General features: G+C 49.5%; 2 protein-coding genes across 9 annotated transcripts in view; one reads left to right on the top strand and one right to left on the bottom strand.

Moving 5' to 3' along the window:
- LOC309533030 (putative cation-transporting ATPase 13A4) overlaps nt 1-3,499 on the bottom strand; it is a 77,145-nt gene extending 73,646 nt beyond the window's left edge. For 2 of the 4 annotated variants that reach the window (XM_082223937.1, XM_082223939.1), the window contains exon 1: nt 2,365-3,499. In XM_082223937.1, the coding sequence (XP_082080063.1) occupies nt 2,365-2,427 (63 nt within the window). In that variant the 5' untranslated portion in view covers nt 2,428-3,499. Of the gene's footprint in view, nt 1-1,714; nt 1,760-2,364 lie in introns of those variants that run through there. The other 2 variants (XM_082223940.1, XM_082223938.1) reach the window with 2 other exon arrangements.
- Nucleotides 3,500-5,232: 1,733 nt separating this feature from the next.
- The window catches only part of OPA1 (OPA1 mitochondrial dynamin like GTPase), a 64,355-nt gene continuing 47,386 nt past the window's right edge, over nt 5,233-22,201 (top strand). For 2 of the 5 annotated variants that reach the window (XM_082223987.1, XM_082223988.1), the window contains exons 1-7: nt 5,233-5,366; nt 7,967-8,285; nt 10,553-10,649; nt 14,595-14,702; nt 15,432-15,485; nt 16,480-16,547; nt 21,091-21,204. In XM_082223987.1, coding sequence (XP_082080113.1) covers nt 5,338-5,366; nt 7,967-8,285; nt 10,553-10,649; nt 14,595-14,702; nt 15,432-15,485; nt 16,480-16,547; nt 21,091-21,204 — 789 coding nt within the window. In that variant the 5' untranslated portion in view covers nt 5,233-5,337. The remainder of the gene's footprint in view (nt 5,367-7,966; nt 8,286-10,552; nt 10,650-14,594; nt 14,703-15,431; nt 15,486-16,479; nt 16,548-21,090; nt 21,205-22,201) is intronic. The other 3 variants (XM_082223989.1, XM_082223990.1, XM_082223991.1) reach the window with 3 other exon arrangements.

Here is a 22,201-nt window from a genome sequence, read left to right as displayed (position 1 = left end):
CCCAATGGGCCTGCGAGACTGTTGGGGGCAAGCCATGCCCACCTGCCCCACACGGTGCCATGCAGATGAGGGCAGGGCTTGGCACTGCTTCTAGAGCACTGGCAGGGCTGTCTGAAGCACATGCGGCGCCAGGGTGCAAAGATCCGCCTGGTCTCCCCCCCCCCCAGGTTGCCCAGTCCCAGGTGCGTAGGAGGGCAGAGCTGGCCAGTCGCCTCACTGGCTCGGTCGCCCCCGAACTCACAGCGCAGAGCCGCCCGCAGCAGAAGACCCCACCGCGGAGCTCCGATGGACGGACAGGCTCTTCCCTGGACTCGACTCTCGGGCCCCGGACTCTCGGCCTGGTGCCCCTGAGAGCCCAGCGCCCAGGTGCCCCGCACCCCTAGCATCTGTGGGTAAGACGGCCCTGAGCCCTGGGCAACTAGATGGTCTTGGGGAGCTTCTGGGGCGCTGCAGAAAGCAGGAACCCAGCGCTGAGCAGGAAACGGGGTCTCTGCCATTTTCTTCTGCCTGTGCCAAGTCAGCGGCCGAGCCCTGATCCCTCTCCCTGCAACAAAAGGACACTGCAGGGCTGGCCTTTAAAGAAGCAGAATTTGTCCACCAGCATTTTGCAAGCAAAGCCTAGCGGCTCCCACTCTCTCCCCTCTCTCTGTGGTCATGAAGCCCCCGCAGGGACAGATGGAAAGCAGAGGCAGGTGGAAAGCAGGGAGGGTCTCTTGAACAGAGCTCCCACCACCACCATCAATCGCCTACTTTTCCATTTGGGGGGGGGGGCAGGAGCAGACCTTTTTGCTCTCCCAAGCCTTTTAAACTTTTGCAGTCTAGCCTTTGATCCTTTGAATCCGACGTTCTCCGTTGCTGTTCATCTTCTTTCCGCTTCCTTTTACGGTCTGTTTTTCGCTGTTGTTGGAAACGCGACTTTCCCCCCCAAATCGGTGGAACCAGCTCAACAGGAGCAGCAGCAGCAGCAGCGGGCGTCCCTGCGGTTGCCAGAGATGAGGATGTACGACTCACAGCATTACTTGATGTTACCGCTTTGGAGGAACAGCCGTCGGGGTGAGTCCTGCTGGTTCAGTCACTTGCAGTGACTCACTCCGGAGTCAGTTGGGGACGAAAGGGTTAGAGCGCTTCTTTGCAAGCACAGCAGCCCTGAGGAGAATCGGGACCTCCGCTCCTGCTCCTTCCATTTTTCAAAACAGACTTTGTTTCTAAGGATGCTCTTAGTGTCAGGTCTAGCATAGTCCACAGAAACGCAAGGCTTATGTGACCAGCCTCCTAGGAGAGGATGCAGCCCTGAGGTTTGTACAGGAGAACTGTAGAGTTGGTAGGGACCCTCAGGGGCCATCTAGCCCAACCCCCAGCAATGCAGGAAACCTCCAACTGGAGCATCCATGACAGACAGCCATCCGTCTGATTTCAGTTTGGATTCCTGCCTGAAGGTAAATTTGCCCAGGACCGCAGCCACAATCCCTCTGGGCAACAATTATTGTGTTGAAAGAGATCTGGAGAAATTAACCCTTTGAAGGGACTGCTGCTGTGCAAGACAGGATACGGCCAGGAAACTTAGTAACTTAGTATTCCCAGAAGGGTTTCCATTTGGTTCAGGAGCCTCCATGGGGAAAGCTTTAAGCTGAACGTGTTCCACATATTTAGCATAATGTTCTGCACCACCCCAATTTCTGAGCTGAGAGATAATCCAGGGTTCAAGGCACTTTACCTGGGTTCAGTTTCCTTGGAACGAAAGACCCTGCAGTGCCTTTAGGATATCTGGGTTTATCTGCACGCAGATACATAGGATGTAGTCCCGGCTTTGGGTCCAGCGCAGAGCAAGCGAGTTTCTGTCTCCTGCTCCCAGCTCTGCTCACTCACAACTCTCTGGATCTTATTCTCCTCCTAGCAGGCAGGTGAGGGGGGTGGAGGCCCCTCCTCCAGTCCTGTCTCTTGCACCCTGGCTCATTCTTTGGGGATGCTGATGGGGACATCCAGGAGGTCAGCTAAGGCCGCTGCCTTACAAAGAAATTGGCCTGACTAATTCAGCAACTTCCTCTGAGAGCCCATCGCCTTCCTCCCCTGTCAAACGGCTCTTCCTGTCAGAAGGTTCTTGTTTAATCGCAATCTCCTTTCCTGTAACTTGAAGCCCTGGGTTCAAGTCCTACCCACCAGAGCAGAAGGAAACACTTATCAACAAAAACAGCTGGCAAAAGACAGCTTTCCCCTTTCCATTTCCAAGCTCCCATTGGCTCTCTGCTCGCTTCTCTTAGAGGGGGACTCATAGAATGGCAGAGTTGGAAGGGACCCCAAAGGTCATCCAGCCCAACCCGCTGCAACGCACCCAACCCGCTTGCGCTTTTAGGGTCTGGGACTCACCATTTCAGCCTCTTCTCCCTCGTTGAGCAAAGCCTGGCGGTTCCCTCCATGTTTCCTCCCCATGGGAAGCTGCCTGCACTGGTCTCCTGAGGCCTCCAAGTATTCCCCGGACTCTCCCCAGGGTCACTGTCGCTGCTGCAAGCCTTGCCAGGACACCCGGGAGGGGTCACCCCTTATATGCCAAGGAAGCTGGCTAGGGACACACCTTCCTCCAGACAGACAGCTCCGCCCCATGGCTCCAGGTAGGATTCACCTGGCCCTCCTCGCCCGTCCTGCTCTGGCATCCGCTGCCAGAAGATCCTTGGCCCGTTCAGAGAGAGCGCTGGAGGTGGGGAGACGGAGCCCGGCTGCATTCCTCTGCTGGGGACAGGCCAAAAAAGGGGAGTGCTTCGCCAGGAAAGATTATGGGATTTCTCTGAGCCGGGCAGCGTGTTTGTCAGAAGCAGAAAAGCAGGTCTTGATTGATCGCCGTCTCTCTCTAAGTACAAATGAACTTTGCCACATGCTGCCAAACTTTGGCAGGGCTCAGCGACCGAAGGAGAGACCCACCTCCTCAGCGGGGCGAAAGGGAGCAGGAGAGGAAGAGAAGTTCATGTGATGGTGCCTGGCACAGAGAAAGGGGACAGAGAAACGTTTTTCTCCATCTCGCCTAGCGGTCGAGCTCATGGTCATCCCATGAAGTTGAACGGTGGAAGATTCACTCCTTCGCACATGCAGAGTTAATCGGTGGAACTCCTTGCCACAGGAGGCAGGGCTGGTCACCAACTTGGATGGCTTTGAAAGAGGACGAGACGAATTCATGGAGGAGAGAGATGTCTGCGGCTCTGGACCCTGATGGCTCTGCTCTGCCTCCAGTCTGGACAGCGATGCTTCTGAATCCCATTACCTGGAATCCACAGGAGAGGAGAGTTGCTCTCCCACTCGGAGCCTGCTTGAGAACATAAGAAGAGCCCGGAGATCAGGCCAAAGGAGCCGCGTTCCGTCTAGCATCCAGGTCTCAGACTGGCCAACCAGATGCCAGTTGTGGGAAACTCACAAGCAGGATCTGACCACAATAATACACTGGTTTCCTACGATGGTAGCTCTTTTGTCAAGGTTTCTTTACTTTCTTTATTACAGGAATCAGGTGGTGATTATAAAGGTAAAGGTAAAGGGACCCCTGACCGTTAGGTCCAGTCGCAAACAACTCTGGGGTTGCAGCGCTCATCTCGCTTTACTGGCTGAGGGAGCCGGTGTACAGCTTCCAGGTCATGTGGCCAGCATGACTAAGCCGCTTCTGGCGAACCAGAGCAGCGCACGGAAACGCCATTTACCTTCCCGCTGAAGTGGTACCTATTTATCTACTTGCACTTTGACATGCTTTTGAACTGCTAGGTTGGCAGGAGCAGGGACTGAGCATCGGGAGCTCACCCAGTCGCGGGGATTCGAACCACCGACCTTCTGATCGGCAAGTCCTAGGCTCTGTGGTTTAGAGAAGAGCGCCACCCGCGTCCCTATAGTGATTATACATATATAAAAATATGTATACATGTGTGTGTGTGAATGATGGATTTATACAAGCCAGACCATACTATATGCTGAAGACACTTCCCTTCTGCGTGCCGAGCTTCATAATTTGTATAAATCAATAGGGACAAATGTCAGGTTCTGCACTTAGGCAGGAAGAACCAGAAGCAGAAATACAGTGGTACCTCGGGATGCGAACGGGATCCATTCTGGAGCCCTGTTCACATCCTGAGTGGAACGTAAGACATGACAGCGCGTCTGCGCGTGTCGCGTTTCGCTGCTACCGTGCATGCGCATGATGTCATTTTGACCGTCTCCGCATGCACAAGCGGTGAAACCCCGAAGTAACGTGCTCCGTTACTTCTTGGTTGCCGCAGAGCACAACCCGAAAGCGCTCAACCTGAAGCACATTCAACCCGAGGTATGACTGTATAAGATGGGGGACACTTGGCTTACTAGCAGTACATGTGAAAAAGCTTTAGGGGTCTTGGGGGACCCCAAGCTGAACATGAGTCATCTTTCCCAACATCAGGGTCTTTTCCAGGGAGTCTTCTCTTCTCATGAGGTGGCCAAAGTCTTGGAGCCTCAGCTTCAGGATCTGTCCTTCCAGTGAGCACTCAGGGCTGATTTCCTTCAGAATGGAGAGGTTTGATCTTCTTGCAGTCCATGGGACTCTCAAGAGTCTCCTCCAGCACCACAATTCAAAAGCATCAATTCTTTGGCGATCAGCCTTCTTTATGGTCCAGCTCTCACTTCCATACATCACTGCTGGGAAAACCAGAGCTTTACCTATACAGACCTTTGTTGGCAAGGTGATGTGTCTGTAATAATAATAATAAATTTTATTTATCTCCCGCCCTCCCCAGCCGAAGCCGGGCTCAGGTCGGCTAACAACAATAAAATAGTGCAACATTCTAAAATATTTCATTATAAAAATTAATTAAAATCAAATTGATGGCAACCATTAAGCTAAATTTATTATTTACTATTTATTATTATTATTATTATTATTATTATTATTATTATTATTATTATTATTACTATTATTATTATTACTATTACTATTATTATTACTCTTTCCCCCTCTCTTCTGCCCGTTTCCTCCTCGCTCGGGAGGGCAGGACTCGAACTCGCGGCTTGCAAGGAGGAGGATGCCGCCTTTCTGGCGGCGAGAGGCTCTGCCAGGGGAGGAGGAGCATCCAGCACCACGTGATCCTTCCAGCCCCACCCCTTGCCCCGCCCTCCCCGCTCCGCTGCCCCTTCCCTTCCGCGGCGCCGCCTCTCTAGGCTTCGTGCGTCTATGTCCCTCGGCGAGGGGGCGGGGTCTCCCGGGCGGCGCGGTGTCTCCCTCCCAGCGCTCCGCCCGCCTCTTCCGCTTCCGGGCGGCGGCGGCGGCGTGTTTTGGGCGTCGCACCGGGCGAGGGAGCCCCTTGGCGGGCCGAGAGAGAGCGAGAGGGAGACGCCGGGATGTGGAGGAGCAGCGCCCGCGCCGCCTGGTGAGAAGGAAGGGGGCGGCCCCCTGGCAGGGCCGGGGGGGCGGGGAGAGGGAGCCGGAGGCCTCAGGCCTAACCTCTCCCCCCTCGCCCGGGCGGCGACCTTGGGGGCCCCACACCGGCCTCCCCCCCGAGGGGGTGGCATGGCTCCCCGCGCCCCTCCTGCCCTCCCCCCCGGGCCTCCCGCAGCCCCTCGGGGGGGGGAAGCTTTCCACAGTGGAGGAATATTAATATCAAAATACAATATTTGCTTTAAGCCGCCCAGAGTGGCTGGGGAAACCCTGCCAGGGGGGCGGGGTAGAAATAATAAAATTATTATTTAGGATGATGATGGACAATCGTGGACAAGAATAAGGACTTTATCATTTATACCCCGCCCCTCGGGCCGCATGCACTTCCTATATCAGGCACAGACAAACCCTCCAGGTGTTTGGGACCATGGCTGTCAACTTACAGATTTGAAACCAAGGGACCAGCAGCCTTGAAACCAAGGGACCAGCAGCCTTGAAACCAAGGGACCAGCAGCCTCGAAAGTAAGGGATCAGCAGCCAAAATAAGGGGTTTTGGCTTAGCTTATACAGGAATCCACCACTGATGGAGCTGCTTTGGCTGCCACTGACTGTGTGTTTTTCAGGGGGTTGGACTAGATGATCCTAAGGGTCTACAACTCTGACCAAAGGAGAGGGGCAGACAAAACTGATGAACGACGTCGAGATGGCAAAGCTTACAGGCAGAATTAGAAACCAGGAAGAGGACCTCTTTAATCAAGAATGGGGAAAGGTTATAATTTAGTTGAAAAGCTATTGTCAAGAGTTACCTACATTGGTAGGATTGACAGAAATTTGTAGTAAAAATTGGAACTATGGATGGACAAATGATTTATAAAAATAGAGTTATGAAAGGGATGCAGAGGGGGAAATCACTACATTAAGATGCCACACTGATTGGAGGGTATGCTAAGCAGCACGTCAGGTCTGCCGTCGTCATGGCGCAAGGAGTTCCATCGACCTTCCCTGCCCGAGAGGGAGGTGGGAGGGAGAGAGACTCACGCCCACACCACCCGCGAGCCCAGCATGAGGTCGTTGCAGCGTGGCAGCGGCCACTGAAGCGCTACCCTTCTGCGTCCCTCCCCATCCCCTCCTCTTCCTCCTCCCTCAGGCTGCCTCCTCAGCCACCGCCTCCAGCTTACCCTGGCAGCGCGGCGGAAGTCTTGCAAGAGAGGGGCTGCCTGCCCTCCCCCCCCGCTGCCGCCCGTCTCCTCATGACACACGCCTGAGGGGGAAAAGGGAGAGATGGAGACGTGGTAGCTCATGCGCGTACTCTCTCGCGCGGCGGAGGACACCAAGCCACTGCTTCCCTCCCAAGCCGGGCGAGCATGAAACCCGGGAAATTTAAGGGACATCATCAATAAGGGACAGCAGCGGGCCATGGCGTTGGGATAAGGGCGTTTCCCGCCAAATAAGGGATGGTTGACAGCTATGTTTGGGACTACAATTCCCATCATCCCTGACCACTGGACCTGTAAGCTAGGGATGATGGGAATTGTAGTCCCAAACATCCGGAGGGCCGGAGTTTGCCTATGCCTGTCCTATATGAAGGCAGGGTGTTTTTTGCTGCTGTTCTTACGTTATGCATTTTGTGCTTTGACGGTGGAAACCTCCCTGTGGTCTTTGGACGAAGGGCAGCATATAAATTTAACAAATGACCATGATAGAGCCATAGAAACGAGGAGTTGGAAGGGCCCCCTGGGGTTCCTCGCAGCCACAACAGCAGATGCCTTCCATCTATATAATAATAATAAGTAATAATAATAATTTATTATTCCTAGCATTGGAGTGCTTGCTTTCCTTGCAACTCTGCAGCAAGGAAGCAGCTGGTCCCAAGTTGCAGTGACATTTTTTTTTTTTTAGCCAATGCATGATTGAAAGGAACTTTCTGTGTTTCGGTGGCCACTGAATTGGGAGTTTTATAAAGACTTTAATCTGGCTGTGATGTTCCTGTAACAGCAAAAGCACGTGGCTGTGTTTTCCTCATGTCCGGCCAGCTACATGAGGGCCATGTAGCGACTTACCTCATTCCTTACTGCTTAGGACCTGACAATTGGACTGGCGTGTTATAATGTAGGTTTCTTTATTGGTTAGGTACTGTACCTTAACCATGATGTACGTAGACGATAACATAGGATGACCACTTGTGTGCTTCTCCATACTCATAAGTTTCTGATCCCAGGATTTCACAGAGACTTGGGTGAGGACTCTGAAACCTGTGATCTGTGCTCATGTGCAGGATGCTGAGGAGACCCTCAGCAGAGAGAGCAATTTCCACAATCCCACGTAGTTATTTGTTGGTGCAGCAAGCCTTACCCTTTGCTCCGTTCCCAATACTCCCCCCCCCCCGCCTTGCAACCGGCTACTGAAAATCTTGCGCTACCTTTTGGGAGTCAGCAGCTGGTGGTTCAGGGACAGCTGGGGGGGGTGCTCAGCAGAATGGGATGCTGGTGTGCAGGGTCTGCTTTGAGTAGTTCTGCGGGTGGGAGATTAGAATCTTGATTAAGGCTGGAACAGCGTTGCATGTGCAAATAAGTTCTTTGTCTTCTCCTTCAGCGTTGTCTGTCAACACCTAGCAAATGGGACCTATGGAGTCAGAGGGAAGTCACCGCTGCAGAAACTGCATCTCATTTCCCGGAGTATTCATCATTCCCGCCATCCTCTTTCCAGATTTCAAAGGCTGCCGTTACGGATCTCAGCGCAGCCGTTCTCTGCTCTTAATCACCTTCCCTTGCGCAGCAGCAAACTCCTCCTTGTAAAGCATGGATCCCAGCCCTACAGGACCTTTTGGCTAGCCAGAGTGGCTTCCAGGCTTCTAAAGCTTCGCTATCTCGTCTTAGGATCTGCTGTGGGCGGTGGCTACACAGCCAAAAAGGTACTTAGCTCTGGAGTAGTGACTGGTCTGTGCCATCCGTACGGTGTGTTGGCACAGTGACTCTAGACTCATTGTCAGAAGAACTAAAGGTTTGGGGATGGACACTACACAGTTGTTGATCTAAGGCAAGGAAGTTGCTTCATAGAAAGTAAGATCAGCTACCTTAGTGACAGACTCTGACAAGATTTTTTTAAGTGCCTTCAGGGAGTGCCTTTTTCACAGGTGCAGTTGAGCGGTTCGGCTCAGTTGCTGACAGCTGTGCAAGAACCCTTGGACTGCCAAGGGAAGTTGCCTGTGGTTGAGTAACAGTGGAACCCTTGGCCAGGTTGGAGCCCCTGGCGAGCCAAGATTGGCCCTGATCTAGGAAGTGGGTTCTCATCTTGCAAACACAGACTTATGCAAATGGTGCAAAAGGACAATGAAAGAGTTACCAAATTCCTAGCTGATATTCCTTCAGATCCAGGAGTGGAATAGGGTTGCTTTTCAGTGTGGGAAAGCCCCAGCCTTTGCTCCAACCCTCATCAAATTTATGCCAGCCCCTTACTTTTCCTGGGGGCTCTCCTTGCTCCAGGCCTCTAGACCAGTGTTTCCCAAACTTGGGTCGCCTGCTGTTTTTTGGACTACAACTCCCATCATCCCTAGCTAGCAGGAGCAGTGGTCAGGGATGTATGGAATTGTAGTTCAAAAACAGCTGGAGAGTTTAGGAAACACTGCTCTCAACCATCTTCACGTTTCACCTGGGGTGAAGTGAAAAGATAGCTTTTCAAGATGGAGCTAGGTTTCTCTAGGATGGTGCTCTCTACATTTCTTCTTCCCTAGTGATGGTGCCATGAACTGATGGCAGGAGAGGGTACCCTTCCTTCCCTTTCTTGCATGTGAAGCATCAGTAGAAGTGGAGAAGTCCTCTGGAGTGTTGCTGCTACTTTCTGAATGGGGAAGTCCCCTTGCCTCCTGCTCCAAGCTGTAGTGGCATCTCCTAATTTGAGGTGTGCTGCAAGAAGCAACTTGGTTTTGATGGTGGTGGAATCATGAGAGATGTGCAGAGGTTGAAGTTGGGAAGGAGAAAGTTTTATATTCCCTCTCCCAATTATACTCCCTGAAACAGGCAAAGCTCAGGATTAAAGCAGCTGGATAAGCCGATTATAGTTCTTATCACCAGGTGGTTATTGTGGCTGATGAGATGATTTGCAAATTACAGGAGGGCAAAGATCTTTTGAGGGCTATGAGCTGTCCTATTCTACATGTGCGTCTGCCTCACTGTGCCGCCACGGCTCCTTCACCTATGAATTCTAGCTGCCTGTATTATGTTTCTTCTGCAACACAGCTCATAGTTACTCACAGCAGTACCAAAGCACTGGAAATCTAGCATTTCTGTCAGCAAAACAATATGGTTGCATTATGCACATTAACTTATCAGTAAAGCAAACACACTTCAATCTACCATTATTATGCAGTTCAAACACACAGTAATTTGCAAAGTAGTTTATTGGGGAGTGCTGCTGAGCAGACAGAACCCCTCTGGGAAGGAGATTCCTCACCAGGGGCAAAAAGGCACAGCTTGGTTTGACTGGTTTTCTTCTCAGCAGCACAAGGAGCAGATGGATGTCTGCCCAAAGGCTGGCAACCTCTAGGCAGCTGCTTCTTCTATAGTTTCAACCACGGGAAAGGCAGGGCCAGCCAGGTGGTCTTACTCAGCCTTGGGTGAGGAGGAGAAGCACTGATCATATGGAGCTCAGTGATAAGCCAGTCAACGAAACTGAGGTGGACCCTGCGAGGTCAGCGCCCTCCTGGGGCTCTTCTTTGGCCCTTGTCCTGATCAAAGGGATCTCCTGCCCATTTTGCATGTGAAGTTCCCAGACTCAAAAGGCAACTTGAAAAAGGACCTGGTGCTGATGAATTACTTTTTAAAAACATAAATGCAACCCACTGATTTGGGTATATATGACAAGAAAGGGTATTCTGACTAAACATTAGGAAGAACATTCTGTTTGAGAGTGGAATGGGCTCTCTTGGAAGGTGGTGGAGTCGCCTTCCTTGGAGGTTTTCAAGCAGAGGTTGGGTGGCCCTCTGTCAGGGATGCTTCAGTTGAGATCCCTGCATTGCAGGGGCTGGACTAGATGACTGCAAGGGTCCCCTTCCAATTCTGTTATTCAGTCAGAAGGCTGGAGGAAGGAATAGTCTTGTACACTGCAGACTTGCAATTTTGTTCTAGTCATCGTAGTAGCTAATGCAAAAGTTTGTTGATGTCTTTCTCACTTCTAATTTAGACATATGACCAATGGAAGGAGATGGTGCCTGATCTCACTGAGTACAAGTGGATTATTCCTGACTTCATATGGGAACTTGATGAATACGTTGACCTCGGTTGGTGCCGGCTTTTCATTTTTCCTCTGATGCCAAGTTGTTGTGGAACTTTGATAATCATTTATACAAAGGGACAGGCATCATTTCTGGGGATTTTAAAAAAAATACATATCAGAAAACCAAACTTTTTATTGCATAATATTCCCTGATATTATTTATTTTACTCTCTCCAAATCTCTGTGTGGCTCATACTAAAGGATATACTCCAGCAGTAAAACAATGAAATCCCATCCAATTAAAAAAAATGTTTTTGTGTACCACTTTGAGGGGTTTTTTAACAGTCAAGCAGTGTACTGTTAAATAGTACAAAAGCACACATGGCTTTTCAAGAGTGCAGTTGAGGGTGGGGGGAGGCCATAAGAAATGCAGATTGAGATGCCACATAACCGTTTGGTATGGAGCCTTGGCCTGGCATGGGAGATGGGCTCCTTCTTGCTGTTCTGGGAGGAGCACCGTTGTCTTAAGGCAAATCTTTAAAAATGTAGTATAAACACCAACAATTGGGAAACACTTGCCTGCGAGTGCTCCAACTGGAGAACAGCCTTTACCAAAGGTGTCATGGGCTTTGAAAATGCTTGAACTCAGGATGAAAGGAAGAAACGTGCTAAGAGGAAGGAACACTTGGCAAACCCTCACTGTGATCAACTCCCGCCCAGAAACCAATGTCCCCACTGTGGAAGGACGTGTGGATCCAGAATTGGCCTCCATAGTCACTTACGGACTCACTCTTAAAACCGTGTTTATGGGAGACAATCTTACTCGGCTACGAGGGATTGCCGAATAATAATAAGAAGAAGACATTGCTATAAACGCTTCCTAGGCTCTGGTACCAGAGTCATGGAGTCAGCCTTTGCAGCAGAGCTGGACCTGCCTTAACTGTAGCGCAGGACTGGTTCCCTTAAAATGTTTGCAGTTCTGGCCCAGGAGAATTTATACTTCCCAGCCTGAGAGATTTTCTCCTCCTCTTCCTGATGGCTCCTTGCTTCCAGCCAGCTTCCTGCTGGTCTCCCCAGGATCTTGCCGCCCTCCTGCTCTGAAGCAGTTTGCCAGGAAACCAGAGTTTCCCCAGAAGTTAACATCTCGCTCCCGGGGTTTTGGGGTTTCAGCCTACTGTGTCACTGATAGGCATGTTTTCTGTTTTGCACGAGAAGTACCGTATTTTTCGCTCCATAGGACGCACCTGACCAAAAGACGCACCAAGTTTTTAGAGCAGGAAAATAAGAAGAAAAAATCCAACTCAAATGTTGTACTAAACTATTTAAAACAGCAAAGTGGGTGGCTCCTGTCCACTTTGCTGCTTTAAAGCGAGCCACAATATATAATGAAGAGAATGGAAAAAGGACAGACATTCCATTATAATGTAGCTGTTTTCATCATCACTGGGAAGTCAGTATTGGCAGCAGTCACAAAAATTAAAATTTGAGCATTTTACTGTTATTAATCAAGAATATTAATAGTCAGGGAGAGAAACCAGGGCTGTGCAAATGAGAAGTGCTTGGAGTATGGAGGAACAGCAAAGAGATCCAATGATTGCGCTCCAGATCCTAAATCTCTGAAGTTTTCTCAAAACAGGCCTGGTTGTTTTGAAAGGAAGATTCAAAGAGTGGGAAATGGAGTGATTGAGCAAAGAACAGAGGAGGAAAAGAGGGCAGATAAATAGCTCCCATTCAATAACAAGAGAACACAATGTTTTTGGTTTGGTATAGGTGGACTGTACTTGTAAGAATTTGTATAATGAATTATAGATTTGGAGTGGAAAATCAGTGCCTCTTTTCAGCAATAAAGATTAGCTGCTAGGAACATGGTCCACACACAAACACACAGGATGTCTGGTTATAGTTGCAGTTACAGATAGGTAGCCGTGTTGGTCTGCCATAGTCAAAATAAAAAAATTCCTTCCAGTAGCACCTTAAAGACCAACTAAGTTAGTTCTTGGTATGAGCTTTCGTGTGCATGCACACTTCTTCAGATACAGAGCAGTGTATCTGAAGAAGTGTGCATGCACACAAAAGCTCATACCAAGAACTAACTTAGTTGGTCTTTAAGGTGCTACTGGAAGGAATTTTTTTATTTTGGTTATAGTTGTTTAGTTTAAACTGTTACTGAGCCAGATGCCTGCTCGGTTTTAGCTGAGCTCACTAATACTGAATTGTGGAAATGCTTTGCATGTATTTATGACTATTTCTGCAAAACTGCTACCTGAAGAAATCCCCAAACTTAGTATTTTTAAACTTCAAATGGAGCTCAGAATCCGGTTAGGCAATCCTTTGCAGTTGAATTAGGAGGCACTGAGAGAAAGCAATTTGCTGCTCCCCACCCCCCTCCACCCCAGGATCACACAGCCTTCCCTCTGCTTGCAAACCTTGTCGGAGCTTCACGGGGAATGCGAATGCTATAGGCAGAGCAGTGTGGCTCCCCCCCCCAAAGCACCCCAGGAGCGCAGGGCAAAGACGCACAGCCTTCCCTCTGCTTGCAAACCTTGTCGGGGCTTCAGGGGGAATGCAAAAGCTATAGGCAGAGCAGTGTAGCTCCTCCCCCCCTCCACCCCAGGATCACACAGCCTTCCCTCTGCTTGCAAACCTTGTCGGAGCTTCAGGGGGAATGCAAAAGCTATAGGCAGAGCAGTGTGGCTCCCCCCCCCCAAAGCACCCCAGGAGCGCAGGGCAAAGACGCACAGCCTTCCCTCTGCTTGCAAACCTTGTCGGAGCTTCAGGGGGAATGCAAAAGCTGTAGGCAGAGCAGTGTAGCTCCTCCCCCCCTCCACCCCAGGATCACACAGCCTTCCCTCTGCTTGCAAACCTTGTCGGAGCTTCAGGGGGAATGCAAAAGCTATAGGCAGAGCAGTGTGGCTCCCCCCCCCCAAAGCACCCCAGGAGCGCAGGGCAAAGACGCACAGCCTTCCCTCTGCTTGCAAACCTTGTCGGAGCTTCAGGGGGAATGCAAAAGCTGTAGGCAGAGCAGTGTAGCTCCTCCCCCCCTCCACCCCAGGATCACACAGCCTTCCCTCTGCTTGCAAACCTTGTCGGAGCTTCAGGGGGAATGCAAAAGCTATAGGCGGAGCAGCGTGGCTCCTCCCCCACCCCCAAAGAGCACCCCAGGAGCGCAGGGCAAAGACGCACAGCCTTCCCGCTGCTTGCAAACGTTGCCGAGGCTTCAGGGGAAAGCGGAGGCAGCCGGCAGAGCACCGTGGCTCCTCCCCCCATCCCCGAAGAGCACCCCAGCAGCGTAGGGCAACAGCGATTTGGCTCCAGGGACCACACATTCGCTCCATAAGACGCACAGACATTTTCCCTTCCTTTTTAGGAGGAAAAAAGTGCGTCCAATGGTGCGAAAAATACGGTATAAGGAACTGGAATTTCTGATTCACTGCCACCTGCTTAGAAACAAGGCCATCCTTGCTGGTGCAGGGGCCAAGCTAAGTCTGTAACTCCTTCAGGAGCAAGATAATTCTTCCAGCTCTGTTGGCACGGTTCTTATATTTGGGTCCCAGGAGGTCTGGGTTCAATGGTGTGGCACCTCTGAAGCCAACACCATCTCTCAGCTGCAGTTTCCCATTCATAAAACGAGTTGCACAGGATACGTTAAAATAGTGAGGTGCTTGCATCTGAATTGTTATATCTCAAAGCTGACTGGGCCCCATTAAATGTTGATAGGATTCTGACTTCTGTATGTGTTCAGAGGACTTCCTGTGTATTGGGAAGGTATGGTGTATCATTTATGAAACACATTTAGAAATCTTCTGCAGTAGAGCTTGCTAAAGTATATAAAGAGCCATTAAGAAATTCTGAACATAACCGTCCAGGTTAAAGATGATGATGAGAATTTATTTATACCCTGCCCATCTGGCCGGGTTTCCCCCGCCACTCCCCAACTAGGGAGATGACAGGCTGTCCTTTTTACCTAAAACAACCCCAAAGGGGCTAACTTTCCCTTTGCTTTTCCTAGAAAAACTTACAAAAGCTCTTCCTGATTCAGAAGAGCTCGCTAAGCTGCTGCCTGATTTCGAGAAGATTGGAGAGAGCCTCAGATCACTGTCGGGTTTCCTCACACCTGGTAAGGGAATTTTTCATCTGGTTGAGTTATACAAACCTGCCCTTTCTGGGGACTTAAACAGTGTTGGACTGAATGTTTGCTTCGCAGTGCCCAGTTCCTCCCCCCCCCCCCGGGCAGTTTGGGCATTTATGCAAACGTGAGCATCTGAACATATTGCCATGCATGGGCAAAGGGCTCCTCTGGTTTAGTGATGGCTGCTGGACATTTTCAGGTCCCTGCAGTCCTTCCTCCCAGATTATCACATCTGAAGCAGCCGTTTCCATCGTACTGAGCCTTTGCTAATGCTTAGCAGGGCCCTGCCTCTGTCACCAATACCTTCTTGGTTCAGGGACTTGGAGGCTTCTGCCATTGTGGGGCTACCACTTGCCAGGAAGCGGGCAGCGGCCTCTCTCTGTCTCCTTTCAGCAGTATTTGCCCTCTCTGAGCAGATTGCTCTTTGCCCAGGGAGTGGGATGAATGTCAGGGACGTACTTGGAAACTAATGACAAGTAGATGAGATCCTCCTATGTGCTTTCAGAGTTTTTTAGAAAAAAGTCTATTGTAATTTTCACTTCATTGTGAATCATTCTTAACCCACCTGCCTGTATCGGTGGGCGTGCCACATTTGGTAAGTTTGCCATTCTGTCTGTCTGGCCCTCGCAGTGTCTGAGACGGAAACGTCTCACATTTGCTTTGCCATTTGTTTGTATTTATAATTTTTATTTCCCCTTTTTTGCTGGTTTTCCACAGGTTACAATTTGATTAGTGAAGTCATAGGAGCTTCTGATCTACTTCTGTTATTAGGTGTGTAAAAAGCACTTTTTTTACCTGCCCCTTAACATTCCTCCCCATCTAAAAAAATGCTAAATGCAGTGCAAAGGGGGGGGGGGAACCTGGCAAGTGTAGAAGGGCGTTTCATCAGTTACAACGGGATACTTTTAAGTTTTATGATTTGAGAATACTGTGAAGCTGGTCTGCTAGGTAAGATGGCTGCTTCTCATAAAAGTTCTGTTTTTCAACTTGTGCAAACAGCGTTCCTGAGGGAGAGCAGAAGATCAGTGCTTCATGTGCATCCTTCATTTTAAAACTTTCAGTTGTTTGCATAGAGGAAAACCTTTTGCTGCACCCATTGACAGACTGGCAGTCCCTTCCCCTGCCACAGTGAGGGGCATGTCTGACACACCCACACCCACCCGCCTGCCTGCCTGAATGTGGACTACGTCACACTAGCCTGGCAGTGAATTCCTGCTCCATCAGCAGAGATACTTCCTGTGAACATAGCTGAGGGTGACTGCAGTGACCTCGGTGTTCTCTCTGTTGTACTGCATATTCGCTACCCCCAGCAAACAAGCAAGCCTTGCTGTAGATCATGTGTAGGCAAACTAAGGCCCAGGGGCCGGATCTGGCCCAGTCACCTTCTAAATCCAGCCCGCGGACAGTCAGCGTATTTTTACATGAGCAGAATGTGTCCTTTTATTTAAAATGCATCTCTGGGTTATTTGTGGGGCCTGCCTGGTGTTTTTACATGAGTAGAATGTGTGCTTTGATTTAAAATGCATCTCTGGATTCTTTGTGGGGCAAAGGAATTCGTTCATTCCCCCCCCCAAAAAAAAATATAGTCCAGCCCACCACAAGTTCTGAGGGACAGTGGACTGAACATTTTGCTGACCCCTGCTTTAGATCTCTCCAGATGTGTGTATGTGGGGGCAGATCCTTGTGTACCAGGGAGAGGAAGAAGAGCCTTTGTTCTTTTTGTGACATGTGCCACGTGACGCGAGTCCTTCCTCTTTCTTCCCAGGTTCTCCCGGGGAGACGGCTTTCCGAGCTACGGAACAGGGATGTGAAGCTGAGAAGCAATACAAGAAGGTAAGCTTGGAAGGAGAACTGCTCCCCTATGTGGCAAACAAGCGTAAGGAAATTGCAGGCCAGGGGTAGGAAATGTGTAGCTGGACTGCAGCTCCTGTCTCCACCCCGACACCATTGGCCGTGTGGCCGCTGACCCTGGCGGAAGTCAAAGTCCAGCAGCTTCTGCAGGGCAATGCGTTAGTCAAGTCAGAAATCTGTGGGACGCATCTGCTTTGGAAACTCAGGCCTGAGCGTACTTGGTGTATGGAGCAATTTCCAACCGTCAGCGTTTAAACCAAGACTTCCCACCTTGTCAGAAGGAGCCTCCTGGAGTTAAGAGAACTACTGCTTTAAATTTCTAGCTGGTCATGTGCAGCCCAACCAGAAGTGCATCGACTTGTGTGTCTCATTTTCTAACGCACTCCATTCTCAGGTCAATAGCCATCTTTTAGAAACACAGCAATAAAACTGGCAAGGTGAAATGCCCAACTAAAATCCTAAGCATTGTGGATGCACCAAAATTAATCCCCACCTGCTTTACCCATGTTATTAAATGCTGGCCAATGCAGTGCGGATCTTTCAGCACTCCTAGAAAATGCTGAAGCTCAGGCAAGCTTCCCGAGGGAGGGATCTCTGCTGCCTTTGCTCTTTGGCCTTGATGCCTAGGTGGAGTCACAGGGATGGCCTTGCAGGTCAGTCTTCCCTATCCCAGTGGCATGGAGTGAAAAGAGGCAGCCTCAAGGATATGGAAGACTCAAGCAGTTTCAGCATTTACAGGCTACAGCAGCAACTTGTGCCATGATACAGGCATACGATGAGGCCTGCCAGATCAGACCAAAGGCTCATCCAGTCCAGATTTCTTTTCTTGCAGCGGCCAGCCAGATGCTTCTGGGAAGCCTGCAAGCAAAACATGTGTGCAGTAGCCCTCTGGTATTTGAGGCTCCCAGGTTAGGCTGGGGGGCTGGGACTGGCCCAAGGTCACCCAGAACTTCACGGCTGAGTGGGGATTTGAACCACCCTGGTCTCCCAGGTCCCGGTCCAGCACTCTAACCACTGCACCCCCTGACCTAGTTCCTAGGAAGGTGAGCGTGGCTGTTTCCACTCTTCATCAAGGCCTGCTAATGTGGAGCAGCCTCTTTGTTTCCGCATCATCCTCTCTCGTCAAATGAGCAAATAGCCCAAATACCTTTTACTTAGTTCTGGGCTTGGGGGTTGCCTTGGTTACCCTTTCCCCAGAGTGTCTTAGCACTGAACTGTCGGGGCAAGAGGAACTCTGTCGGAAAAGCAGGAGCAACGTGACTCCAGTGTGTGTGCCGTTATGTAATACTTTCGGAAGGCAAAAGAAGCCAACGGGCAGGCAAGCACACAGGAAACCTGCACAGTCCTTCTCTGCTAATACTCTGTGTGCCTGTGAGGAAAAGCTGGTGAGACTTTGTTGCTGTGATGTTGGATTTTTGGTTGCTCTCCATTCATTCATGGGCATATGTATATTAGTATTTTTATCTGGATTTTGTTTAGTTTTCGTAAGCTACTCCAAAGACCTTTTTAATGAAAATCTATCTATACATTTTCCTGGCATGGGATCTTAAAATGGCCGCACCTCAAATGGATGGGTTACGCAAGCAACGTTAGTCAGTCGGAAAAGCTGCTTAGGAGAATTTGCTCTGGCACAGCAGCCCACCAGAGAGTCAAATTTTCCATAAATTCAAGTGATGTGTCCGAGTGGCAGTTCCAGCCAGAGGAGAGAGAGCAAAAATCCCTCTTCAGTTTCTACAGTCTCTTATGAAACAAGGATACCTGCACAGATCCATGCGCAGGAAGAGCCTTGCAGCTGCTGGATTAGGCCAGAGGGGGCCCATCTAGTTCACCCTCCGGTTCTCATGGTGGCCAGCCAGGTGCCCAGGGCAGGATGCCCCCAAGCAGGACCCGAGGGCAGCAGCAACGCCCTTTGCCCTTGTGATTCCCAGCAAGTGCCATTTAGAGCTGGGCAGCCTCCGGTATTGGAGGTGGTAAACAGTCTTTGCGACTACTTGCCTTATCCAAGTAGTTGAGTAAAAGTAAAGGGACCCCTGACCATTAGGTCCAGTCATGGCCGACTCTGGGGTTGCGGCGCTCATCTCGCTTTATTGGCCAAGGGAGCCGGCGTACAGCTTCCGGGTCATGTGGCCAGCATGACTAAGCCACTTCTGGCGAACCAGAGCAGCGCACAGAAACGCCGTTTACCTTCCCGCCAGAGCGGTACCTATTGATCTACTTGCACTTTGCTGTGCTTTCAAACTGCTAGGTTGGCAGGAGCAGGGACCGAGCAATGGGAGCTCCCCCTGTCGCGGGGATTCAAACCGCGACCTTCTGATCGGCAAGTCCTAGGCTCTCACCCAACCCCCTGGAAAGCAGGAATCGCAGTCCCAAGGGCACGGCCACCTCCTTCTGGATTGCACTCCTGATCTGTGGGAAACTGCGTTTGGGCTTGTCTTCCAAAATGATCACTCTTTGCCTTCTCTCTGGCCCTGCAGCTAAAATAAGGCCACCAGTACTTCGAAAGGCCTGAGAGATGGTGTCGCGTGGCCGAGAGGTTGCACTGGTTTTCATTCTACCTTTTTGTAGGCCCCCCCCCCGCTTTTTTTCTTATAAATTGTTTATTTGTTCCTGTGGCATCACCAGTTTTTCACAAGAAAAACTGCATCATTTCTGTCTACGCACTACAACTGTTTGCACGGGTCAACTCTGTTGTAGTTTCCCAGTTTTCAGGAAAGCCGGATACTTTCCACTACAGAAGCAGAGAAAGTTAGGGAGAAATTTAGAAGAGACCTTGAGGAAGTATCGATTCCTCCTGGTACCATAGAGGTATCTCACTAGCGTGATGCTTGCAGCACCCTTAAGCATTATGGGAATGTTCAGGAGTGGCCAATAGGATAGCAAAGACCTCCTGCAGCCATGAAGATTAAAAGCCTTCTTTCCAAAACAAATTTGAGCTGGACTCAGAGATGCTATATATGGCTGTAGGCAGTTCATATATGGCTTAAAAAAGAATAGCACATTCACCTCAATGGAACCCTTGACTGGGTGCGTCCTGCTGCATGATCCCCAGCCCTTCCCTTGGCATCTTACGAGAGGCTGCTTAACTGACCTGCGTCCTTTGAACAAACACGCAGCCTTGACTCTGCCCACCCACCCAAGTCACTCTTGCTTGCTCTGCTCCGCTTCCTTTGAGTTTGTCCCTCCCCTTCCGCCCAGTGAATCGGAGGCTGTTCCACGATCTCCTCCCGATGCCAGCGGTCGCCAGTGATGGCGTTTGACAAAAGGGCCATGCACGAAACAGTCTGGTGCTGTGACATTTGGCTTATTTTTCGTCAACAAGGGTGTCCTGATGGAAGGCAGCTTCTCGTTCAGAGCAGTCGCCAAGATGCAGAGCCACTTTGTTCTAGAAGACTGCTAACACGACTGACCTTTTTTGGGAGTATAGCAAGGATCTGTGAACTTTGTTTCTTAAGGCTTCTCGTTCCAGGCCTGTTGTGTTTGTGTTTGCAAAATGCATCTCCCAGGAGAGTGCATTTTGATTTCATGTGTACCTTCTTGTCTCTGTGCATGTGTGTGCTGTGTCCCCACCCTGAAGTCGTTTTCTAGCCATGGGGCTGTTTAAGAGAGTTCAGAGAAATGAAATTATTACTACTTTTTTGCAATATTGGGTCAGTTGTTCAGTTGCGTTTGTACACATTTGTGGCATAGCTGAATTGATATGCTGATGTGTGTATTTCAGTTTCATCCTGAAGGCATGATCTTCCCAAGTAAGAAAAGATTCGCTTTCCTTGTTATTCCACAGCTTCTTGGCTTCTGGGGTTTTAAAAAGCTCTTCAGACAACGCCCATTTTCTTTTGGCTTGGATGTTGCCTATTTCCCTAAGCAGCCCTGGGGACAAGGGGACAGGCTGGAACTCAGGGGCAGAGCGTCTGCCTGGCCTGAGGAAGCTCCCAGGTCTAATCTCTGGCATCTCCAGTTCTGGCTGGGTGTCTCCTCTGCCTCAAACCCTGGAGAGCTGCTGCCAGTCTGTGTAGACAATACTAAGCAAGTTGGACCAATGCTCAGAGTTGGCACAAGGCAGCAGGCTTCCTGCATTCCAGTGACAGTTGTCCCTTCAAAGCACCTGTGTCTTGACAACACTGTTTAAAACACCTTTAACTTTAATTCTGAGGGCCTCCTCAGACTGCTCTTTCATTGTGGGCGTTTGCAGCTGCACGTCGTGGATGCAGTAATAGGACATTTTTCGCAGCAAACTGCAGGATAGGGGCCGATTGCAGCTGAAACAGTGTAACCTCCCTGATAGCATTGTGAGCGTGAATCATCATGGATGCACAATAAAAAGGACATCTGGAGGGGGCCTTAAATGCCCCTAGGAAGCAGCGGCTGTGGCGCCTCGATTTCTGTTCCTCTCTTGTGGTGTCTGTGTGAGCCCCCCCCTTTTCCGTGCCCCTGCCTGCCTTTGTGTTGCACCCTTTGGTTGACCATTATCGCTCCCCTCACCTCCATATTTTTCTCCCTTCTCCTCCTCATTGTAAACTTGCGGCAGGGTCTCCTGGGCGAGCTCATTCTCTTGCAGCAGCAAATCCAGCAGCACGAAGAGGAGGAGGCGCGCAGAGCCACTGACCAATTGGGCCCAGGCTCCTCCCAGCAGAAGCGAAAGGTGATGACTGAAAGGCACGGGGGGTGCTGTGCAATTCTTCTCTCACTCCCCCCTCCCCAAAAAACGGTTCTAATCTAATCCAATCCATCCCCATCGGACGCTGTGATTTGATACCAACCAATGAATCCTTGATTCGACTCTGGTTGTGGGTCCTGGCAGCGATCTTGCAGCAGTTCCTTGTCTGTGAAAGGTTTCTCACAGCACTGTCTTTCAGCATGGCAATTTCTGGGGTTTTAATGCTGTGATCAAAACTGATGTTCGTCGTGGGAAAGATCTGCACTTAATTTTGTTTCTGAAATCCCACTAACTTGTTCTACTAACTTTTAGCTGAATATTCATAGCCTCATAGAGCTGAAAGGGACGCGGAGGGTCATCTAGCCCAATCTTGGGGAATGATTTTTTAAAAAATCAGATTTTTTTATTTTAATCAGATTTTTAAAATAAGATGCTTTTGGAGGAAAAACCTTTCTAAAGATAGTTTTCTACTTAAGTTACATTATAGTCCAAAGGCTATTCATCAGGAAATAAGGATTTGTTTCAAGTTTTTCGTGTGTGCTAAAACTCAGTCTAAGTTGTGTATTTTTTTAATTGTTTAACCATATCAGTTAACAAATATGGATACATATGCTATAATGTTATTGTTTTGGTTAAATAAATTGTTTAAATTGTTATTGAAAGGATTAATTTTCTCCTTCCAGTAACGTACAGCAGAAAAGTTGTCCAAATATAAACAGTTAACTTATTAAACCTCACAGTAATTTAATAATTATCTGTCTATGTATTTCTAATAGTATAATCAAATCAGTACCTTTTGATATAATTGTAGAAATTACTCTGAAAATTTATTATTCCAGAAATGAAACCTTCATCTGGTTGTAAATATTAAGATTATACCAGCGAGAATGAGTCTGTAAAAAAATGATATAAATCAAGTCTTACTGACTAGTGATTTAAATCATGATTTAAATCAAATCCACCCTGCTTGTGCAGTGCAGGA

This window comes from Podarcis vaucheri (genome assembly GCF_965113315.1).
Source record: "Podarcis vaucheri genome assembly, chromosome: 5".
In the NCBI taxonomy this organism is placed as follows: Eukaryota; Metazoa; Chordata; class Lepidosauria; order Squamata; family Lacertidae; genus Podarcis; species Podarcis vaucheri.
This window is presented reverse-complemented; position numbering and strand designations above follow the sequence as displayed.